The 19,472-nt window shown below is 42.0% G+C and overlaps 1 protein-coding gene across 6 annotated transcripts in view; it reads right to left on the reverse strand.

Moving 5' to 3' along the window:
- The window catches only part of PHF21B (PHD finger protein 21B), a 2,393,713-nt gene that overhangs the window by 1,102,329 nt on the left and 1,271,912 nt on the right, over positions 1-19,472 (reverse strand). For all 6 annotated transcript variants that reach the window (XM_044088084.1, XM_044088083.1, XM_044088082.1 and 3 more), the window contains one exon: positions 7,977-8,099. In XM_044088084.1, the coding sequence (XP_043944019.1) occupies positions 7,977-8,099 (123 nt within the window). The remainder of the gene's footprint in view (positions 1-7,976; positions 8,100-19,472) is intronic.

The following is a 19,472-nucleotide window of genomic DNA, read 5'->3' on the forward strand; positions in this document are numbered from 1 at the left end:
TGTACATTACATCCCCATCAGCCAGACATCCTTGCATAAACCAACCTCTTTCCTCCTTAGTGAGAATGAGACCCATCAAGGCAACCCAAAGACAAATGTAAACAGCAAGAATGTACTGCACTCTTGTACAAAATTCTCTGTGAAGTTTTCCCTATTAGTGTTCCTTGTACATTATTAAACTACATTGTATTTTGTGCTTTCGCAAAAACTTTTCTTGCAACTAGGTCATGACTGAAACAGACCCCTGTGGTTTAGTTTATTTAAATGCTAAACAAATAATATCTGAATGTCCTCCTCTAAGAACTCAGAAAAGAAGTCTCTAAGTCTGCCTATACGCTGGCTGTTATCTTACAGGATCAGGTTAAATATTCATACTATTCAGGTCCTGAACACCAGTAGTTTGCTGAACCTGCTATTCCTGATTGGACCGATCTCATCTGAGGCCAGTGCCACTCAGATAATAACTTTATTTGGACAAAAAATAAAGGAAATAAAAAAGGAAAAAAAGAAAAATCCCTCTTTTCATGAAAGAACACTCAGAAAAACATTGATCTCACTCTGCCCTCTTACAATCAATATTCATCCATGTGATATTCTAATGAAGTATTTTTCTGCCACCAATAATCACACTGATGATTACATGCACAGAAACCTAACTTTCCTAAATGACAGCAACTCAACACTGATCTTCATCCCCATTAAAACTAAGGATATGTAGACTTTCCCCTATTTCTTTTAAGTACAGTTCCGACTTTGCAACTCACAACTCCATGAAGGCCACTTGTGAGCTGTCTAAGCACATGCCTTAAATGCAAGTATCACCAGAAGTGTTGCTGGACAATTTTAATTTGCTAAAATTATTAAAGAACTTCCGCAACTGCATCAAACAAACAGCCAGAGGCCAGAGCTCCCACTGTCAGTTTAAGCTCAATATACACTTTGTACTCTCAGAAAGTCATCTAGTTTGCTCATTCATTTCCTCCCTTTCACATTCCATTCTTTTAATGTTTCTTAGGTTTCTGCCTTGCACTCATGTACCTTCATATGAGAAGTTCCAAAGAATTTTAAGTGGTATTAGCTAAAACATGGTATTCCCAGGCCTCCTTACTAGGACACAGTCGTGACCATATATCATTGAGTTACTCATCTACTCATATAAATTCACAGACCAGTGTTTGAGATCAAGCTAAATAGGCCACAAAATAACTTATCAAGTACTAAGTTGCCTGTAAAATACCCAGGCCGACAATTTCGATGGCCAAAAATCATGACTTACATTAACATAAAATAATCCTCTGCTCAAGCTTTAAAAGGTTTCGTTTTACAGTACCACAGTGTGATCTGTAAGCTCTTGTGTGAGGCAAACAGATCCATTTGTGGCACCTCCCATGTTCACATCAGTGAAAAGAAACCTTTCTGTGCAGTACAGTGCACACCTGGGTGCTTCCAAACTCTGTAAAATCTACCTGACCTTTTATAATCTATAAATGCAAATTTGGGTATTGGGAATTAGACACCCACAAACATGCCCAAATAAGTCTACTTGTATAGGGAAACTGCCACCGACTTGGTTGGTGTCTACAGCCTGGTAACTCTAAAGATCTATTTTAGACAGAGGAAACTTCATCAACCTGCCACTGAAAATGTTTTACTCTTTAGAATCAAGGATCTTCTAAATATTCATAGTCATCAGGAGAGGCAAGTATGGGGCTAAAGTGCCCTCACTATCAGTAGCCTAAGGTAGATTACACCTGCCAGTTATAATCTAATCTGTCTTCCTCCTCCAGGGTGGTCTCTGGTTCTACAGCATTTTTGACTAGGACAGGCAGTCAGTCCCTGTTACAGTTATGGACACGTTCAGCAGACAATGACAGTCTGACATGGTCCAACTTCCAGCCTTGCAAAAGGTTTTAAGAAATCCTTAGCCAAGGAGAGCAAACTTGGTGTTTGTGTTGGTAAGGCAAGTATAAACTTTGGTTAAGGTCTCCTAAGCTCAGACCTAGAGCATCTGATTGGAATTTGCAATTTAAAACAAGACTGGAAGTCTCTCTGATTAGTCATGCTGTCTCTGACTTCCAGTACTTGCAAAGCTAAAACTGCTTTCCTCTGTTTAATCAGTAGATGTCTCTATACTGGCAACATACAAAGCTCACCACTGGATACTTATGCGTTTTGCTTGGTCTGGATAGAAGTGATCAAGTAATCCTCTTCCACAGGCCCTTCATAAGGGTAGGAGACTCCTTAGATACAAGGTCAGGGGGCTAAACAACAGCTACCACATTGCCAGCATCATAGGTTCATAGATTAGTACTAGGCTAACTGCCCATTTGGGCTATTATAAGCCTAGCCAATTATCCCATGTCAGAATCAACCATGCACCTTGTGTTTATAAGGTAAACACTTTAACCAGTATGCCAGCCTCCCACCCTTCATCAGATCAAGAAGCCTCTGGGACATCCTCTGACACCCCAGACCTTGAGTGAGACTTGCAAGAGCAGTTATCCATATGACTTCCATCTAATGCCATTGAGGTTCAACACTGACATTTTATGGTTTAGGTGTGCTAGCACTATGTCCCTCCTGGCTTTAATGGCTTTTTGCCAGACCTCTTTACAGATAGTTGTACAAACTGATACTATGATCAAGGCCTACACAATGTACACACTTATCATGCTTGTCTTTAATTAATCTGTCTTTTGCTAGCACACTTGTTCTGCTTAACTGGCACTCTCCAAACTCTATTGGGGAATATCCAGTCCAGAGCATACACAAGAAGATTCAAGAATCAAAGTCTTTAGAAAATCTTCTATGACAACATATCATGAGAAGGAGAATACAATTCCATAGGAGGTACCTGTCTGTCCTCTTCAACTCGTGGCCTAGCCTGATGGACTAAAAAGAAGTTATGTACTTACCATAACGTTCCATCTGTGTTATCCATTTTCATTCTTCCTCAAATAATGGGATCAGATCCGATCCTTGAATCTGACTCGTCCATTATACTAGCTCATGGCCTCCAACAAACTCAAGCACCTTCCCTACCATCCCTTAGATCTTGTTTTCAGCTTGATAGAAAGACTATAAAAGAATTGCCATAACTGGAGTTCAACATAAAGGCCATAGGTGTCCTGAAGAGTCTCATTCCTGCAGAAGTCACTAATGAAAAAAGAGGGTGGTGGTGGTGGGTGGGGAGTTGAGGAAGAATGAACATGGACAACACAAATAGAACATCATGGTAAGTATGCAACTTCTTTACCTGAGGTTGTCAATTTCATTCATTCCTCAACTAATGGGGCAGAGTCCCCAGTTACCTAAATTCCTAGGTGTTCTCTAAGGAGGTAAATTCCTAAGAATGGTTGAGCCAAAAGCTGCCCTTCCCCTCAAAACCAGAGCTAGTTTGCAATGAGTGATAAAGATATGACAATTTGACCAAGTTGCAGCCGCACATATATTGTCCATAGAGGCTCTAGACTGGAAATCAGCAGAAGTTGCTATAGATCTGGTTGAATGTGCCTTTAATGTCTTTGGTAAGGTGATATTCAATTTATTATAGATAAATGAAATGCAATCTGTCGGCCATCTAGCTAGAATTACCTTTGTAACTTCTTTGCCCAATTTATTATGTGCAAAGGGAAACAAACAGCTAGATTTGTCTTTCTAATCTCTTGTTCTGAGTAGGTAGAAATGGGTCAACTTTAGTAGACCGACATTTTACTTACCCAACTTTAACATCGCTGAGGCGAAAGGTCCGACAAACGCAGAAGACTGACATCCGGAACATCGACTTTCCACTCCAGGTAAGTAACCACTTCTGAAAAAGTCTCTAGTTTTACAGAGATGAAAGCGCTTAACCTTCTAATAAACCTTTAGATCTTAATGACCGTGTATGTTTTTGTGGAATACACCACTGCGTGAAGTTTTGTGTTCATATTGCCAATGATATTGACCCCAGGGCTTGCAGAATCAGTCGGGCTAAAATTCTGGTATTGTTTGCACTCTTGACAGTGGAACAGAAGCTACCATAGATTGTGTGTTGAAAACTGCCTCTATGCATTCTAATGTCTGGGCTGGCTGTAAATGAGACATTGTAATTTATGGTTATTCCGAGATGTGAACAGGTCTAACAACTGATTATCAGTTGATGTCTAATCGGGGTGGTAATGAGTCAGTCATCTATATATGGTAACACCTGGAATCCTTGCAGTCTCAAGTGAGCTGCTACCACTGTCATGCACTTCGTCAACACCCTGGGGGCTGTGGTGAGACCAAAGGGCAGTGCTCTGAACTGATAGTGAATGGCTCCCAGCCAGAAGCCTAAGTATCTTCTGGATCATTCGTTCATCTTTATGTGACAGTATACATCCTGAAGGTCTAATGAGCACATCCAGTCATCCCTGCCCAGAAAGGGCAGAATGGACTGAACCATGACCATCTGGAACTCTGTCAAACCAACTTGTTCAACAGAGAGAGAGAGAGATCCAAAATTGGTCTCTAGTCCCCTGTCTTCTTTGGCACTAAAAAGAATCCTTAGTGGGTTCTAGATTCTATTTGGTCTGGTGGGACCTCTTGGATGACTCTTTTCTAGCAGCTTTTGAATTTCTAGTGCTGCTGCCTACTTCTGATTGGGTGGAACATCTGGAAATTGTCTTGACAATGGAGGAGGTAGGGAAAAGGGAATTATAAAACCTCTGGAAATAATTCTTTACACCCAAATGTCTTTTGTTATTTGTAGCCAGGCTGTTCGGTGCACAAATAAGTGATCCCCAACTGCCTTCAGAGGCAGGCAATCAGGCTTATATTCAGAAGCACTGAAAGGTTCTGTCAGAAAAAGAATCCCTAAACCTCTGGTTTTGCAGGCCTCCTCTGCCACAGGGGCATCATCTTCCATTATCATTCTCTTCTGGAAAAGGACCTTTGAGGGGTCGAAAAATGCATGCCCACTGCAGACAGGGTCTTTCTGTCTTTCTCAAATCTGGAGAGTATGTCCTTTACTTTGGGCCAAAAGTGCCACATCTAGGCATGCCTCCTGATAGAAATGCCTAAACCTGTAGCTCTTGAGGCACCTTCTGCAGCATGTCAGATAAGCCTCATGGACGAATTGGATATAACTTGTTGGGTAGCCAACTGAGACACCACTGAAGATTGAGCCTCAGCATTTACAGTTCCAGAAAGAACTTTGGATAGCTCTTTAATCAAATCTCTCTGAAGCCTTGTAAAATGTGCCAGATAGTTCAGCGATCTGAGTGCAAATGTCACTGAAGCAGAAAAATGCTTCCCAAATCTGTCTATCTCCGAAGATTCTCTATTAGGAGGATGGACAGTGGAACTCTATTCCATGAGTTCCTTTTTTGTAGCTGCCTCCATGACCATGGCATCTAGTGGAACCCCTTTACTCCAAGATTCCCAGCCTACTGCTGGAGTCAAAATCTAGTCTGGTTTCTTGAGGATTGGCTCAATCATATCAGGCCCCTTCCACATTCGCTTAGAAATCAAAATCAATAAGCTCATCAGCAGGCGGAGTAATCCAGAAAGTAAACAGGCCTGTACCAAATGCTTCAGGAAATAGTGATTCCTCAGGAAAAGGATCATGGGAAGACCAGCCACCCTTCTGCTTAAGGATCTCAAGAATGTCTCCAAATAAGACTTCATCTGGTGGTGATTTTTCAGGACCCCTCTCCTTCATCTAAATTAGTATCCTCAGTGAATGACTCTTTAGAAGAGTCCACGTGCCTTCTTTTGCACTTCCTCTTCCTAGGGACTTCTTCAGTGGGGTGGTCCGGTGAAGTATGAGATGAGATTACAATACCCTGCTGGGTAGACTGGAAGCTTTGGGCTGTCTGTCCCTGTGGGGTAGAATGTTGAGGATCACAGTGCAAAGATATCTGAGAAGTAGAGGGAGGATCCAAGGGTAACAGACCCATCTGACCTGCCAGAATAGAGAACACTCAATTCACAACTTCAAAGGTAGACCGCTCCAGGAAGAAGGAAGCCAACAGAGCTGAGAAAGTGAGTTTATGGCAAGTCACCTCCATCCACCTCAAAAGCAATCCACCCAAAGCGAAAGTCGGAGCCAACTTGTCCAGTGCTGAAGCTTTGAGAGGAACAGACTGCTCCAAAAACTTCAGAGTTGACACCATCCTCTCAGATCTGACTAGGAAGTTTTGGCTCAGAGAGTCATCTAGCTCCAAAGATGTCAGAGCTGCTGCACTCAGAGTAATAGTCAGATCTCAAGATGATGTTTTCTTCAGATCCAAACCAGATGGACTCAGAAAGCTCGGATCAGAGAACTCTAAAACCACAGGTTGGATTACAGTAGAAGTTATCGGTAGAATGGCATATGCATGGACTGCCTGACCCGAAAGTGTAGGAACCATAAGAACTCCCATCTGAATCTGCTCCACGAAGAATTTCCTCATCATCCTCTTCACATCTGCTTCAGTAAGACTCCTGAATAATTGAGAAGATAGCAGGGACATCGATTTTGAGTGCCTCTCTAAAAAGGGAGTCGAGACCCTGGAAGAAACCGGATCCAGATTTAGTGAACAGGTAGTCCTTGGCAAGGGCTTCGGATATGAGGATATAGGCTCTGAAATGTGTTTAGCTGGATCTGAGGCGGTAGGATCCAAAATATGTCTGGTCAGACTGCAAGTAGCTTTGCATCCAGTTTTTCTTTTCTTCTTCTTGGTTCAGAAGTAGAAGAAGCTGGAGTATCCCAGGGTTTAGACCTTTCTGAAGGGTCTTTATATCTATGTTTGGGGGAAGTGAACCCCAGCAATGGCTTCAGGAAAGGAATATGTTAGTAATCCCTTTAAAATCAGCTTATTTTCCTGTCTGCTAGTGCTCTGAGGTTGAACCCATGACAAATACTGCAGTCCTGTTGCAAGTAATCTGGTACAAAGCAATATACACAAATGAGCATCAGAAAAAGGCAATCTGTGCCCACATTTGTCAAATTTTTTTAAAACCTGGTGGACCTTTGTCAGAAATGTTTCTACTGTCTAATAGACACAAAGAAAAAGGAAAAGGAAAATACCAGCAATGGTACTGAAGAGCTACAAAAAACTTGTAGATAAAGAGAAAATACTAACAATGGTAACTACAGAAATTACACTATGTGTAAAAAAGGGGTAAAGGGAAGGAGTTAGGCCTACCAACGATAGTAGAAAACTTCTACATTCAAAGTGTATGAAAAAAAAACAAAAGAAATAACTTGGGATTAAAGACTACAGAAATACTTGTTTATGGAAGTTTTTAGAAAGGAATTGAGAAAAACTGACTTATCTCCCACTGAAGACTCAAGAGCTGAAGGCGACCACATCTAAACGCTAAAGCAGCAAAAGAGATCTGGGGGATGTTAGGGGTGGTGCACTATAGTTAGGGAAGAGAAGGAAGGAGCTTGAGAGTTAGTTGGAGGCCACAAACTAGTATAACTGCCAAGTCGGATCCAAGGATTGGATCTGATCCCATTTGTTGAAGAATGAATGAAAATTGACAACATCAGATCAAATGTATGCATCACACCACAAGGCAAGAAAGGACTAAAGAAGGTCAACTGTATATCTGCCTTTATAACAGTGACACTGATATGACTGAAGAGCAGAAGACATAAGATAGGGGAAAGCAATAAACTCCAAATATGGACAGATATTTTCCAAATTATAGCCTTTTGCAGTGATGTCCGGAATCCATATGTTGAGAATTGAAGTCAAAGCCACTGGGCAAATTGAATACACAGATTTGTGTACTCTGCATTTTAATACACGTCAGAGTCATCGTGGTATGCTCCTTGTTTAGAACAGTGTTTGCTGTTAAGATCCTTGAAGTTATGTCTGCAGCAATAACGTACATGAAGAACATCTCTAGACATTCTAAACAGCTCAAAGTTTACAAGAATACATTTGACAGACTGGCATTTACTGACTGCTGAGTTCTTAATGTTTGGCTCATGTATTGCTTAAAAAGCTTAAAGGTGCTACCTCAGCATTCTCCTCCTTTTTCTTTTTGGTGACAAACAATCCCTGAGTTGGCTCTTCAGATGATTTCTTGATTTCTTCTTTGTTTTCTGGCAGAGTCTGTACTTGAGGATGAATGATTATTACCTAAAAACAACAAAAGATGATGAAAAAAATGGACCAGCACTTCTGAAACTATACCAAATCTCCACATCAAGTAGCCACACCACCCATTCAGGCAGGGCTACTTAGATTGCTAGCTGCAGCATCTCTAACTCATAAAGAGAGAGTACAAAGTCAGCAAAAATACATTCAACCTGTTGCCAACAGCATGACACAGCACAGTGATATGTACCTATCTGTGGACTGACAGTGTGCATCATGTGAAGATATTCAGCAGAATTTCTGTATATGGTTGGTTACAAACTATAAAGGCCAAGTTTCACACTTATAAGTGACTGCAATTAAGTGTAATGAACCTCAGAAATAAAGTAGAGTTGCACAGTTTCAAACTTTTGTAACATCAAACTTTCTTGACTGCATTACTTCTACAAGTGCTTACATGATAAAACACTCAGAAACATAAAGTATAGTTTACATGGGATGCCACCACTATAAAACCCAACTTTTTTGCAGAATATTTCTAGGAAAAAGTACAGTTGTGTAAAATCTTAACATAATGGTAGATGTCCTTCTCTTCACTGTTGCAGTATTCATTACAACAGGAATCCCCCTGCCAAGGGTGGCTCAAGATCAGCCAGTATACCAAAGCCTTTAGGTTGGTTTAAAGGAAAACACCACCCTAGAACTAAAAAAAACTGTTTTTTTTTCACTCTGTTTCCTAACCTACTTACGTGCTTTATTTGTAATTTTAGCCTGTTTTCCACAACATGGCTACCAATGGGGCTTGATGTATCAACATGATCTTGTTCTTCCTCAGCCCTCTTTCCCATAATGCTTTGCATGACTCATGCCAGACATAAGGAAGTAACTGTGAATTCCCATGCCACTTGACATATAATGGGATTTGTGCGAGTCACTGTCATCCTCTATACCTTCTAAAAAGGACTGCTTCTTTTCTGTCTCTAATCACCCTCATTTATGTTTGGCTCAGAATTTGTTTTACACTATACTTACAAGTTATCCGGCTACAGCCAAAAAAGAAGCTAAACTGCATGGCTTTGTTCAGGGTTTTGTTTTGTAGTCCAAGTAGGGTTTCCACCCCTCCATTTTTTTTCTAGACTATCCGGAAATCAAATCAATTATCCGGTAGTGCAGAAAAGACTGTACAAAATCCAGTATTTTGTTTCAAAAAAGGAAACAGAGTATCCAAGTTTGTTTAATCAGCTGATTTACTATGCTTTTTTACAGAAAATCAGCCAAAAGCAGGCATCAGGAACAGAAAAAGAGTGCATTCCCCATCAAGTGATGGCATAGTGACATCACAAAAAGAGCAGAGTATGGGTGGGAGAGAGAGGGCAGTAGTGGGTGGGGTTACAGGTGATGAGAGGGGTGTGGCCTTGCTCCAGTTTTAGCCACAACAAAAGGTGGCAATCCTAAGTCCAAGAGGAATTGGCAGTCCCCTCCCCACACTAATGCAAAGGTGTTAAAACTGTCACTGCACTGAGAGACCCTTGCAGAATCAAGTGCAATTGAGAGCTCAGAATGGAAAGGAAGGGACTTCCAATATAAATCTCTTCCCCTCTGCCTGCAGTAGGAAGATCTATTTATTTAAATAGTTTCATTATTTTTTTCTGGGTGCAAGTAGCAGAAACTGCTTCATTATTTTGGTTTGTTTTATTACCAGTAACAATTGATTTACCCCCGTAGTCTATCTACAACACAATAGTACTGTAACTTAGGTTTGCGTAACAGTTTCTTTTTCATAAACACTTGTCTTGTGGCATGTTTTTTCTGTAATTTCTTGATATCCTAGTCATCTCCAGATTTTTTTAAATTATAGCAAAACACTAATTTGTCAAACCTGACTCTACGATACTGGCACAGTAAAAGAATGTATTAAAAATGATCTCTACTCCACAGTCCATGCAGTGCAATTAACAATATAACTAAGTAAAAATGCTCAAAGAGTGCCTCAAAGAGAAATTACTGATGCAGGGCAAGGAATAGAAAATTTCTTAATAGTGTGCAATTGAATTTGAGCACAGCATAATAACTTCAAAAAAATGCATTAGTTATATGACTAATGCAAGTGATAAAGAATTTGCTAAAATATTCAGTAACCACTTACCACCCCCCCCCCCCCACACACACACACACAAAACAATGTTGTACTTCATGGCCTCTGGAATAGAGATAATTTTCAGTACATTCTTAAGTTACAGTAATATCGTGTTGTAGATGCAGAAAGCTGTAAAATAATTACTAGTAATAAAACAAACCAAACTAATCAAGCAGTTTCTGCTACTTGCACCAAGAAAAAAAATACAGTTGTGTACACTTACCATAAATGTAGCTGTACGAGTGTATTCACTGTTGCAGTCATTACATTTGGGTAATCTGCTGGCAGGTTGCCCTAAGTCAGCCTGATTAACAAAGTCTTGGGTCCTGTGTCGGTTGCTGTCGCTTCTTCCATGACGTCAGGTCGTCAGGGGTATAAAACATGCAGCCAACGCCATTACATCAGTTTTTCTTGCCCCAGATGTCAGGTGCCCCCCCAAATGGGGAGCAAATAAATTTAAAAACACAAAATATACCTCCAACCAAAAGCACATACACCAAAAAGGCTTTTAAGCATAGTAAAAGAAAGTAGAGGTATAGCCAAAGAAAAACAGGGGGCTGGAGGGAGGGTAATCAGGACTGCAACAGTGAATACACTCGAACATCTACATTTATGGTAAGTGTACACAACTGTACTATGTTCTTCATGTTTCACTGTTGCAGTCATTACATTTGGGTAGATTCCCAAAGTTATGGTTGGGAGGAGGAATTTATACAGTATTAGGACCAACTATAAGGCCCTGTAAGACAGCAGTGGCAAAGCCAGCTCTGGATTTAGAGAAAATGATAATGCTTGGTGAAAGTATGTACAGAACTCCAGGTAACAGCTTCTAGAATATCCCTGGTAGGAACATCTCTGAGAAAGGCTGCAGAAGTACATGCAGTCCTGGTGGAATGAGATCTGAACCCTGGGGGATAGGTTTTCCATGGTGCTTATAGCAGAAATTAATGCAATGGCTTATCCATTTAGAAATGGTTTGTTTTGAAATAGCCCCAGCTCCAAATGCTACTAGCAATTGTTCAGATTTTCTTTGAAATTTAATTCTGTTCAAGTAGAATCTAAGTTGTCTGTGCACGTCCAAGGAATGCAGAATCCATTCCCCTTTGTTCTGTGGACTGGGATAGAAGGTTGGCAAATGAATGGACTGATTAAGAGCCACACTGGAAACCACGTTGGGCATGAAGGATGGATTGGTTCTCAGAGATACCCTGTCCGCATGAAAGATGATGAAAGGTTCCACTGCCATAAGGGCCTGTAATTCAGAAATCCTTCTAGCTGAAGTGATTGCTAAAAGGAAGGCTGTTTTCCAAGAAAGAAATTTTAAGTCTGCAGTAGCAGCTGGCTCGAAAGGAGGTAGATTGAGCTTCTCCAAAACAAAGTTAAGGTCCCAGGCAGGGGTAGGAGCTCTCCAGGGTGGTCTCAAGTTCTTTGCCTCTCTGAGATACTGCTTGAACAGGGAATGAGAAAAGAGGGGTGGGTTCTTTGTTATAGTGAGCTGAAATAGCTGAAGCATGGATTTTAATGGAGGAAAAAGACAGGTCCTTGTGAAGCATCCCAGTTAAGTATTGCAAAATCTGAGGTAAATTGTGTGCTGCTGTGCTCATCCCTAAAGACTGGTTCAAGGCACAGAATCTTTTCCATTTGTCAGCATAAGATTTTCTAGTACTAGGTCTTCTCGCCTCCAAGATGACATCCATCACAGGTTTGCTGCGGGATGCTAAGGGTGAATTTAAGTGATTAGCCAAGCTGCAAGGTTCAATGTTGGGAGCTGAGGGTGCAGAATTTGGTTCTCCTGCTGAGACAGCAAGAAAGGTGTCTGAGGCAGGTGCCAGGAAGATATTTGTGTCACACTGCAGTCTGGAACAATCAAAATCATTCTTGGTTTGTTCTGTCTGACTTTTAGCAGAACTTTGGAGAGCAGAGGCAGAGGGGGAAAGGTGTAGACAGACAGGTTTTTCCAGCTGAAGGACAGAGCATCCACTTTCCAGGCTTTTTTGTGTGGGGTCCTTGTGCAAAATTTGTCCAACTGGTAGTTCCGGGGGGAGGCAAATAGATCTATGTCTGGGCTCCCCCATTTGCTTGTCAACATGTTGAAAATCCATGGTTCCAATTTCCACTCATGTGGGTCCATGCATTTTCTGCTTAGTCAGTCTGCCAGTTTATTCAATCTTCCTGGCAGGAATTGAGCTTGTAGGTGCACTAGGTAGCTCAAGGCTGTGTTCCACAATGCCATGGCTAGTCTACAGAGGGGGTAGGAATGTGTACCCCCCCCTGCTTGGTGATGTACCCCATAACCGTGGTGTTGTCTGTCTTTACCATTAGTTGTCCTGGAAGAATGTAGTCCTTGAAGACTGTCAGAGCATTCTTTTGATTGATATGTAGGTGCATTTGATTTGGGTTCCATTTGCCCTGAATGCACTTCCCTGCCAGGTCAACCCCCCATGCATAGTCTGATGCATCTGTAGTTAGGGTTTGGGGGGCAGTGTGAATGGCAGTCCCTTGTTTTGGTGGCAGGCCTCTGCCCACCATAGGAACTCCAGGCTTAAGCAAAGTATGATAGGAATCATTGTTTCCAGGCTGCAACAATGTTGACTCTAATAACCTTTTTAAGTACCACTGAAGTTTCCTCATATGCAGTCTTGCATATGGAATTAGAAGAATGCATGAGGCCATGAACCCCAAGGCTTGCAGTATTTGTCCTGCAGATAGCAGGGTTTTTGTGGCCACTTGTTTGAAGTAAGTTACCAAAAGAATTTGCTTTTCTGGCGTGAGGAAAGCCACCTGAGAAGTTGTATTCAAGCTTGCACCCAGGAATGTAATCTGTTAAGAGGGTACCAGTTGTGATTTCTTTTCATTTATGGTGTACCCCACAGAAGTTAGAACCCTTTTTACAAATGCCAGATGATTTAGAAGTATGGCCTGGTTTTCTGCCTGAATTAGACAATCATCCAGGTATGGATATATTTGAATATTTCTTTGCCTGCAAAATGCAATTACTGGAGCCAGGCACTTTGTGAATACCCTGGGCACAGTAGACAAGCCAAAGGGCAGTGCAGAGAACTGATAATGCAAGTAACCTGCTTTGAAGCATAGGTATCTTCTACAAGATTCCCTGACTGAGATATGCAGGTAAGCTTCTTTTAAATCTAGAGTTGCCAACCAGGCATCTTTGCCTAGCATAGGAAGTAACTGGTGAAGAGTCAGCATCTTGAATTTTGGAATGTCCAGAAAGGTGTTTAGAGTGGACAGGTCCACAACTGGACACCATGATTTGTCTTTTCTGGGTACCAGGAAAAGCCTGGAATAGAAACCTTGTCCCTTTTCCTCTTCTGGTACTGGTTAAATAGCCCTCATGTTTAAGAGGGAAAGTACTTGTTTTTGAGCTTATGCCCACTGATTTGGGGGCAGGTCTGGCCACCCGTTTGGTGTTAGCAACGTGTGGAAATGAAATCTAGCCTAGGGTTCCTAGCCCATTTCCCTAATGCAGGTCTCTAAAATTTCTCTTTCCTTTTAGTAATAAGGAAAATCTCTGATTTCAGTCTATTTTTCAGTATCTTTAACGAAATCAATGTTTTGTGTATAATTTCCTGTCTGTCCTTTAGTCTTATATAACATCTATGTAAATTTTCATTCCTGCATATGTAAGATGTATTCTCTTGTTGTAACAATACTTTGAATCTTGCAATTTAAATATGTACTTCTATTGTGTATTGGAGCTTTTCTCCTCGGGCCTCTACTGAAAACGGATATGTATCCAGATAGACCAGCCCGGTTAACAAATGTAAAATAAAATAAAATAAAATAAATCTGTATCCCTGGGACACTACATTTAAAACCCATTTGTTCTGAGTTATGAGCTCCCAGTTTTTTGCATAAAGAGCAATTTTTCCCCCCAAAGGGGCGGCTAAAAGGTAAGTGCTTGGTAATTTTAAAGGAAAGTCATTGAGACTGTTTACCATAGAGGGGTGTCTTGTTATTTCCAAATTTGGAAGTGGAGGCCCCCCCATTGCTTAGTTCTGAGAGTTCCCTGGGACCGAAACCTGGTGCTTCTGGTGTATCTGGCTTTGGCTTGAGAGGATCTGGAAGGAGCTGGAAAGGAACAATTCTTAGTAGGCCAGTGCCTACTAAATCTTGGAGGTTGCACTTGTAAGAAATCTTTTACAGTTTGCATAGATTTAGCTTTATCTTTCACCTTTTTTAGAACTTCTTCAGCCTTATTGCCAAACAGGCGGTCCTGATTTAAAGGAGCATCCAACAATTTCGCTTTAACATGATCAGGCAGAGATTGCTCCTTAAGCCAAGCATGCCTTCTAAGCACAGACCCAGTAACAGCAGCCCTGCAAGAGGCCTCTAAAGAATCAAAACCACATTGCAAAGTATGTTTTCCAACTTGTTCAGCAGAATGCAATAAATCCTGTAAATCTTTATTTTCCACAGTCAGAAATCAACATCATTTTCTGTTTAAGCAGTCCAATAATATGCTGTTGATATTTTAACATATGAAATTGGCAGTTTAAAGCCCTGATTGCCAAGGCTGCAGAAGTATAAACCTTTTTACCCCATCTATCCAGCGCCCTGGAGTCTCTATCAGAAGGGGTAGGATCTTTAGCAGTAGAAGCCTTAATGCCCTTGGGCCCCTGAGAAATGGTTTCTGGATCTGCAACAGGATTTTTGAAAAGGAACTTGTGGGACTTGGGAACCCTGTAGTATCTGTCAGGTTTACTAGGAGCCAGAGGCAGGGAATCAAGGGCCATTCCAAAAACATATTTATTTATTTATTTTACATTTGTTGACCAGGCTAGTCTAACTGGATATATGTCCATTTTCAGTATAGGCCCGGGGAGAAAAGCTCCATATAAAATATACATCACATTAATCATTCAGTTTAAAGACATAAAAGTTCAATTAGCAATATTGTCATAAAAAATAATAATAATATGTGCTTCAAAGTAGAAAAACATATGTGCTATAAGACGGAACATTTTTTTTTTTTTGTATTCTCCAACGGTCAATCACTGTGGGAAGGAAGTATTTAGAAGGCTGAAGAGATTCTAGAACAAAGTTGTAAGTAAGGAGCAGCAGGAGAGACTAGTTTAAGAGAACAGAGATAGGAGAAATTTGGTTAGGCGGTAGATGCAGAGTTATAGGGGAGAAGACAGTTGTCATCAACAATGTCTAGCAAAGGAGGTATAGCCAAAGGCCTATGCTGAGGTAGAAGAAAGAAATCCCTAAGCCTCTTTTTTGAATCAGAAAATTCCTGATTTTCCAGTGGAAGTGTTCCCTTAAGGTATGTAAAGTTTCCCCAAAAGAAAAGTCCTCGGGGGGGGGGGGGGGGCAGAGGGAATGGAATCCTCTGCATCAGAATCCTCATAAGTAGATACAGACAAATCCAGGTCATTAGAAGAATCAGAAGAAACAGAGTCCCGATCAGAAGATTCATAGTCAAGTCCAGCCCTAGGCCTCTTAGAAGGGGGGGTGGGGTAACTACCCCTGATTAGAGTAATAAGATCTTCAGCCATTTTGATCATTTGTTTTTTAGGCATAGGGGCCTGAACATGTGGTCTGAGCATCGATTATTTAGACAGAGATCGAGATTTAATCCTTAGTATAGAAGGTGGAGTCGGTTTAATATGCAAGTCTGTAGGCCTGAATACACCCTCAGAAGCTGGTGCCTGCACAGCCGGTCCGGACCCATCCAAGGTAGACACATCCGCGGGTTCCACAGGTGAAGCATCTCATAGCATACCGGACTCCAAATGGGTCTCAGTAGAGGCCTGCGAGTCAGAAGTAGCGGGTATCAGGGGCTGCGAAAGCACCTCACTGAGTACCGGCGAACTGGCGACTGGCTTAGGAGAAGCATCGTTGTCAGTTTTGGACCTCGACGGCCTGTCTCTGTCTTTTTCTTTGCATTTTTTCAGAATTCCGGTAGTTGGAAGGCTAACCGGCGTAATTTCTGGATAATTGAACCGAGTACCGAAATATTTAAGAGGCAAAAATGTACCAACGACGGACAGTGCGCTGATTAAATAAAACACAAAACCGACAGCAAGGTACGTCGTGGTCAGGGCCTAGGCAAGGAATACAGTACGAATTAAAATCTTTATGAAGTATTTGCTTTCCACAAATAATGCAATTATTAACTTTTATTGACATCGGTAAGGAGCAAGAAAAAGTTTCCCCAGTGGGGTACTTAGCTTTAAGTTGAAGACTTCGGTTCTAAAACTCGAAAACGAAAATTTCAGGAGTCGACCGACCAGCACTTGTGAACTGCTTCTGCTTCAGGCACCACACGGCAAGAAAGACTGATGTAATGGCGTCGGCTGCATGTTTTATACCCGACGACCTGACGTCATGGAAGAAGCGATAGCAACCAACGCAGGACCCAAGACTTTGTTAATCAGGCCGACTGAGGGCAACCTGCCAGCAGATTACCCAAATGTAATGACTGCAACAGTGAAACACAAAGAACATCAATGAAATTATTTAAGTAAATAAATAAATAGATCTTCCTTACTGTAGGCAGAGGGAAAGAGATTTATATTGGAAGTCCCTTCCATAGGTTCATAGGTAGGTACTAGGCTATCTGCCCAAGGGCATTTATAAGCCTAACCAGAATGTGTTGGCTTTCGCCTCCCTTTTAGATTAGTTTTCTGAGCCTCTGTCCAGCAGGGTCACTGAAGTGATCCCAGGGGTAAATTTACAATTTCCCATCCACTCGTCAAGATTTCTCTTCAAGACAGTCAGTGAGAGGCTTTGCCTAACATACATTGGGATTATATTCCAGAGCGAGGGAAGTCTCTGGGACAATAATCTATCCCTCCAGCATGTCCTATTTATTATTGTGCTGAGGTTTAAATCCCTAGAGCATGTGGCTCTAAGAGATTTGGTTTTCTTGAGGTGGAGCATGTCCATTAATTCCAGGTTAGACATGGCCTTGTACGTCAAGCAGAGATCACCTTTGAGTAGGCGGTAAGCAACCGAGTAGAGCTGGACTTTCTTTAGTCGAGCTGCATAGGGCATCTGTTTGAGGCCCACGATCCTCTTGGTGAGGTACGTCTGTGGTCTTTCCAGCTGTTGCAGGTGTCGTGTAAGGTACATCCCAAATGGGGCATTGTACTCTATTATGGGCCTGATGAGCGATGAGTAGAGGGGCATAATAACCTCTCTTGATCTAGATGTGAACCCTTTTGTGATTAGGTAGACTACATAGAAGGATTTTCTAACCACTTTGGCAATGTGATTATCAAAGGAGAGGTTGCTATCTACTTGGTTCCCCAGATCCCTAATTACATCTTCCGTACTTAGTGGATTACCACCTATGTGGCAGTTCGTGGGCACTTTGTTTTTCCCAAAGGGGATGACTATGCACTTTTTGGCATTTAAGCTTGAGGCCATGATTCTGACACCAGGTATTCGTCTCCGTGAGACCCTTCTGGAGGATGTCTGTGTCAGCCAGAGAGTCGATTATGGCAATCATCTGCGAACTTGGTCAGCCATAGTCCTCCTGTGACTGCCTGTACCTCAGAGAAGTATATACCGAACAGGAGGGGTCCCAGGACTGAGCCCTGTGGGACACCACTTGTAACTGGTTTACAGTCGGACATGCCACCCACAACTCTGACCATGTGAGTTCTATCCATGAACCAGTTGGCAACCCATCTTGTGACATAGGGATTAATGTTCAAGCTGGTAAGCTTATCTATAATGCCAGAGTGGGGAATGGTGTTGAAGGCCTTTGTGAGGTCCAGGTAGGCTGTGTGGACTACCTTTCCCTCATCTATGGCCTTGGTAACTGTTTCAAAGAAGTCAACTAGGTTTCGGAGGCAAGATCTGCCTTTAACAAAGCTGAATTGGGTTGGGTCCAGTGTCTGGAGGTTCCCAATGTCTCTGTTAATGAGTTCCACGATGATGCGCTCCATAGCTTTGCAGACCAAGCTAGTCAGGCTTATAGGGCAATAGTTCCCAGGATCCGTTGTGGCACCACCTTTGTGGAGTGGGATAACTGTTGCTGTACGCCATTCTTTGGGTACATAGCCTGTGGTAAGACTGAGTTTGAACAGTAAATTTAGGTGAGGGGTTAGTTCATTTTGGAGCTCGTGTAAGACACAGCCTGGGTCCCATTGATGCTGTATTTTTGGCTTTGGAATGGGCTGTTTTCACCTATATCTGTGATATCTGGGGCTCTACATTCTTCTGGGATGGACACAGGCCCTTTTGGGGGGCGAGGGGGGGGGTAAAGTTTGCACTGAACCTGTCAGCCAGGATGTTAGCAATGTCAGTTGATTCAGTGTATTTTTTGCCATTTTGCACTAGCTCAGAGCAGATCTGAGAGTTGCCACCTAGACTCTTGACATAGCTAAAGAAGGTTTTGTGATTATCTTTAGAGTCTTTGGCAATTTTTCTTTCGAAGCTGGCCTTGGATGATTTTATGAGGGATCGTAGTTTCTTGTTGATACTGATCAGGGATGCCTTCCCTTTTTGGGATTTTGCTCTATCATGTAATAGTTTCCTCCTCCTGTTGTTTAGCTTATTTATGGCCAGGGTCCACCAGACTGGTTTCCTCTTTTTGGAGGAGTGAGTCTTGGTTTTACTTGGGATGGCTCGATCCATGCATTCCTGTAGGTGCTCATAGAGTGCATTTGTAAAGAATTCTGCGGTTTGGGCAGCATTATCTTTAGCAAGGGGGCTTTGAAACATTCCACCTCGGTCTTGAGAAGTGTGAAGTTTGCTTTTGAAAAGTTTTTCACAGTGGTTTCCTTGACTGGGGTGGGGTCAGGATGTCGATGTCCAGTGTGATTAGTTTATGGTCTGATCTTATCAGCGACAGGTTTACCTCTGGTGTGGAACATTGGTCCCCCATGTTGGTGATGATCAGGTCCAATATGTTGTCACCTCTTGTGGGAGTGGTGACCAGTTGTTCGAGGGAATTTGAGTTTATAAACTCTAGGAAGCGTTGGGCAAAGGAGTTAGTACTGGAGTAGTTTTCCCAGTCAATGTTTGGGTAGTTGAAATCCAATATCATGGTGTTAGGTAGGACCTTCACATTTTCCAGTGTTCTCAGGAATGCTGAGTGGGGGTCCTGAGACAAGGTGGGTGATCTGTAGCAAGCTACAATCTGAAAAGCAGCTTTGCCCAAGGTTAGTTGCACATGGATGATCTCTGAGGCCTCGTGCTGTGCCACTAACGTGGGGGTGTGGGTATCCTTAATGAAAATGGATACACCCCCGCCTTTTGTATTTCAGTCCGGGTTCAGGGGCCGAAAGGTATGGTACGAGTTA

The sequence above is a fragment of the Protopterus annectens genome, chromosome 11.part0 (assembly GCF_019279795.1).
Source record: "Protopterus annectens isolate FY-2018-M chromosome 11.part0, PAN1.0, whole genome shotgun sequence".
Lineage (NCBI taxonomy): Eukaryota > Metazoa > Chordata > Ceratodontiformes > Protopteridae > Protopterus > Protopterus annectens.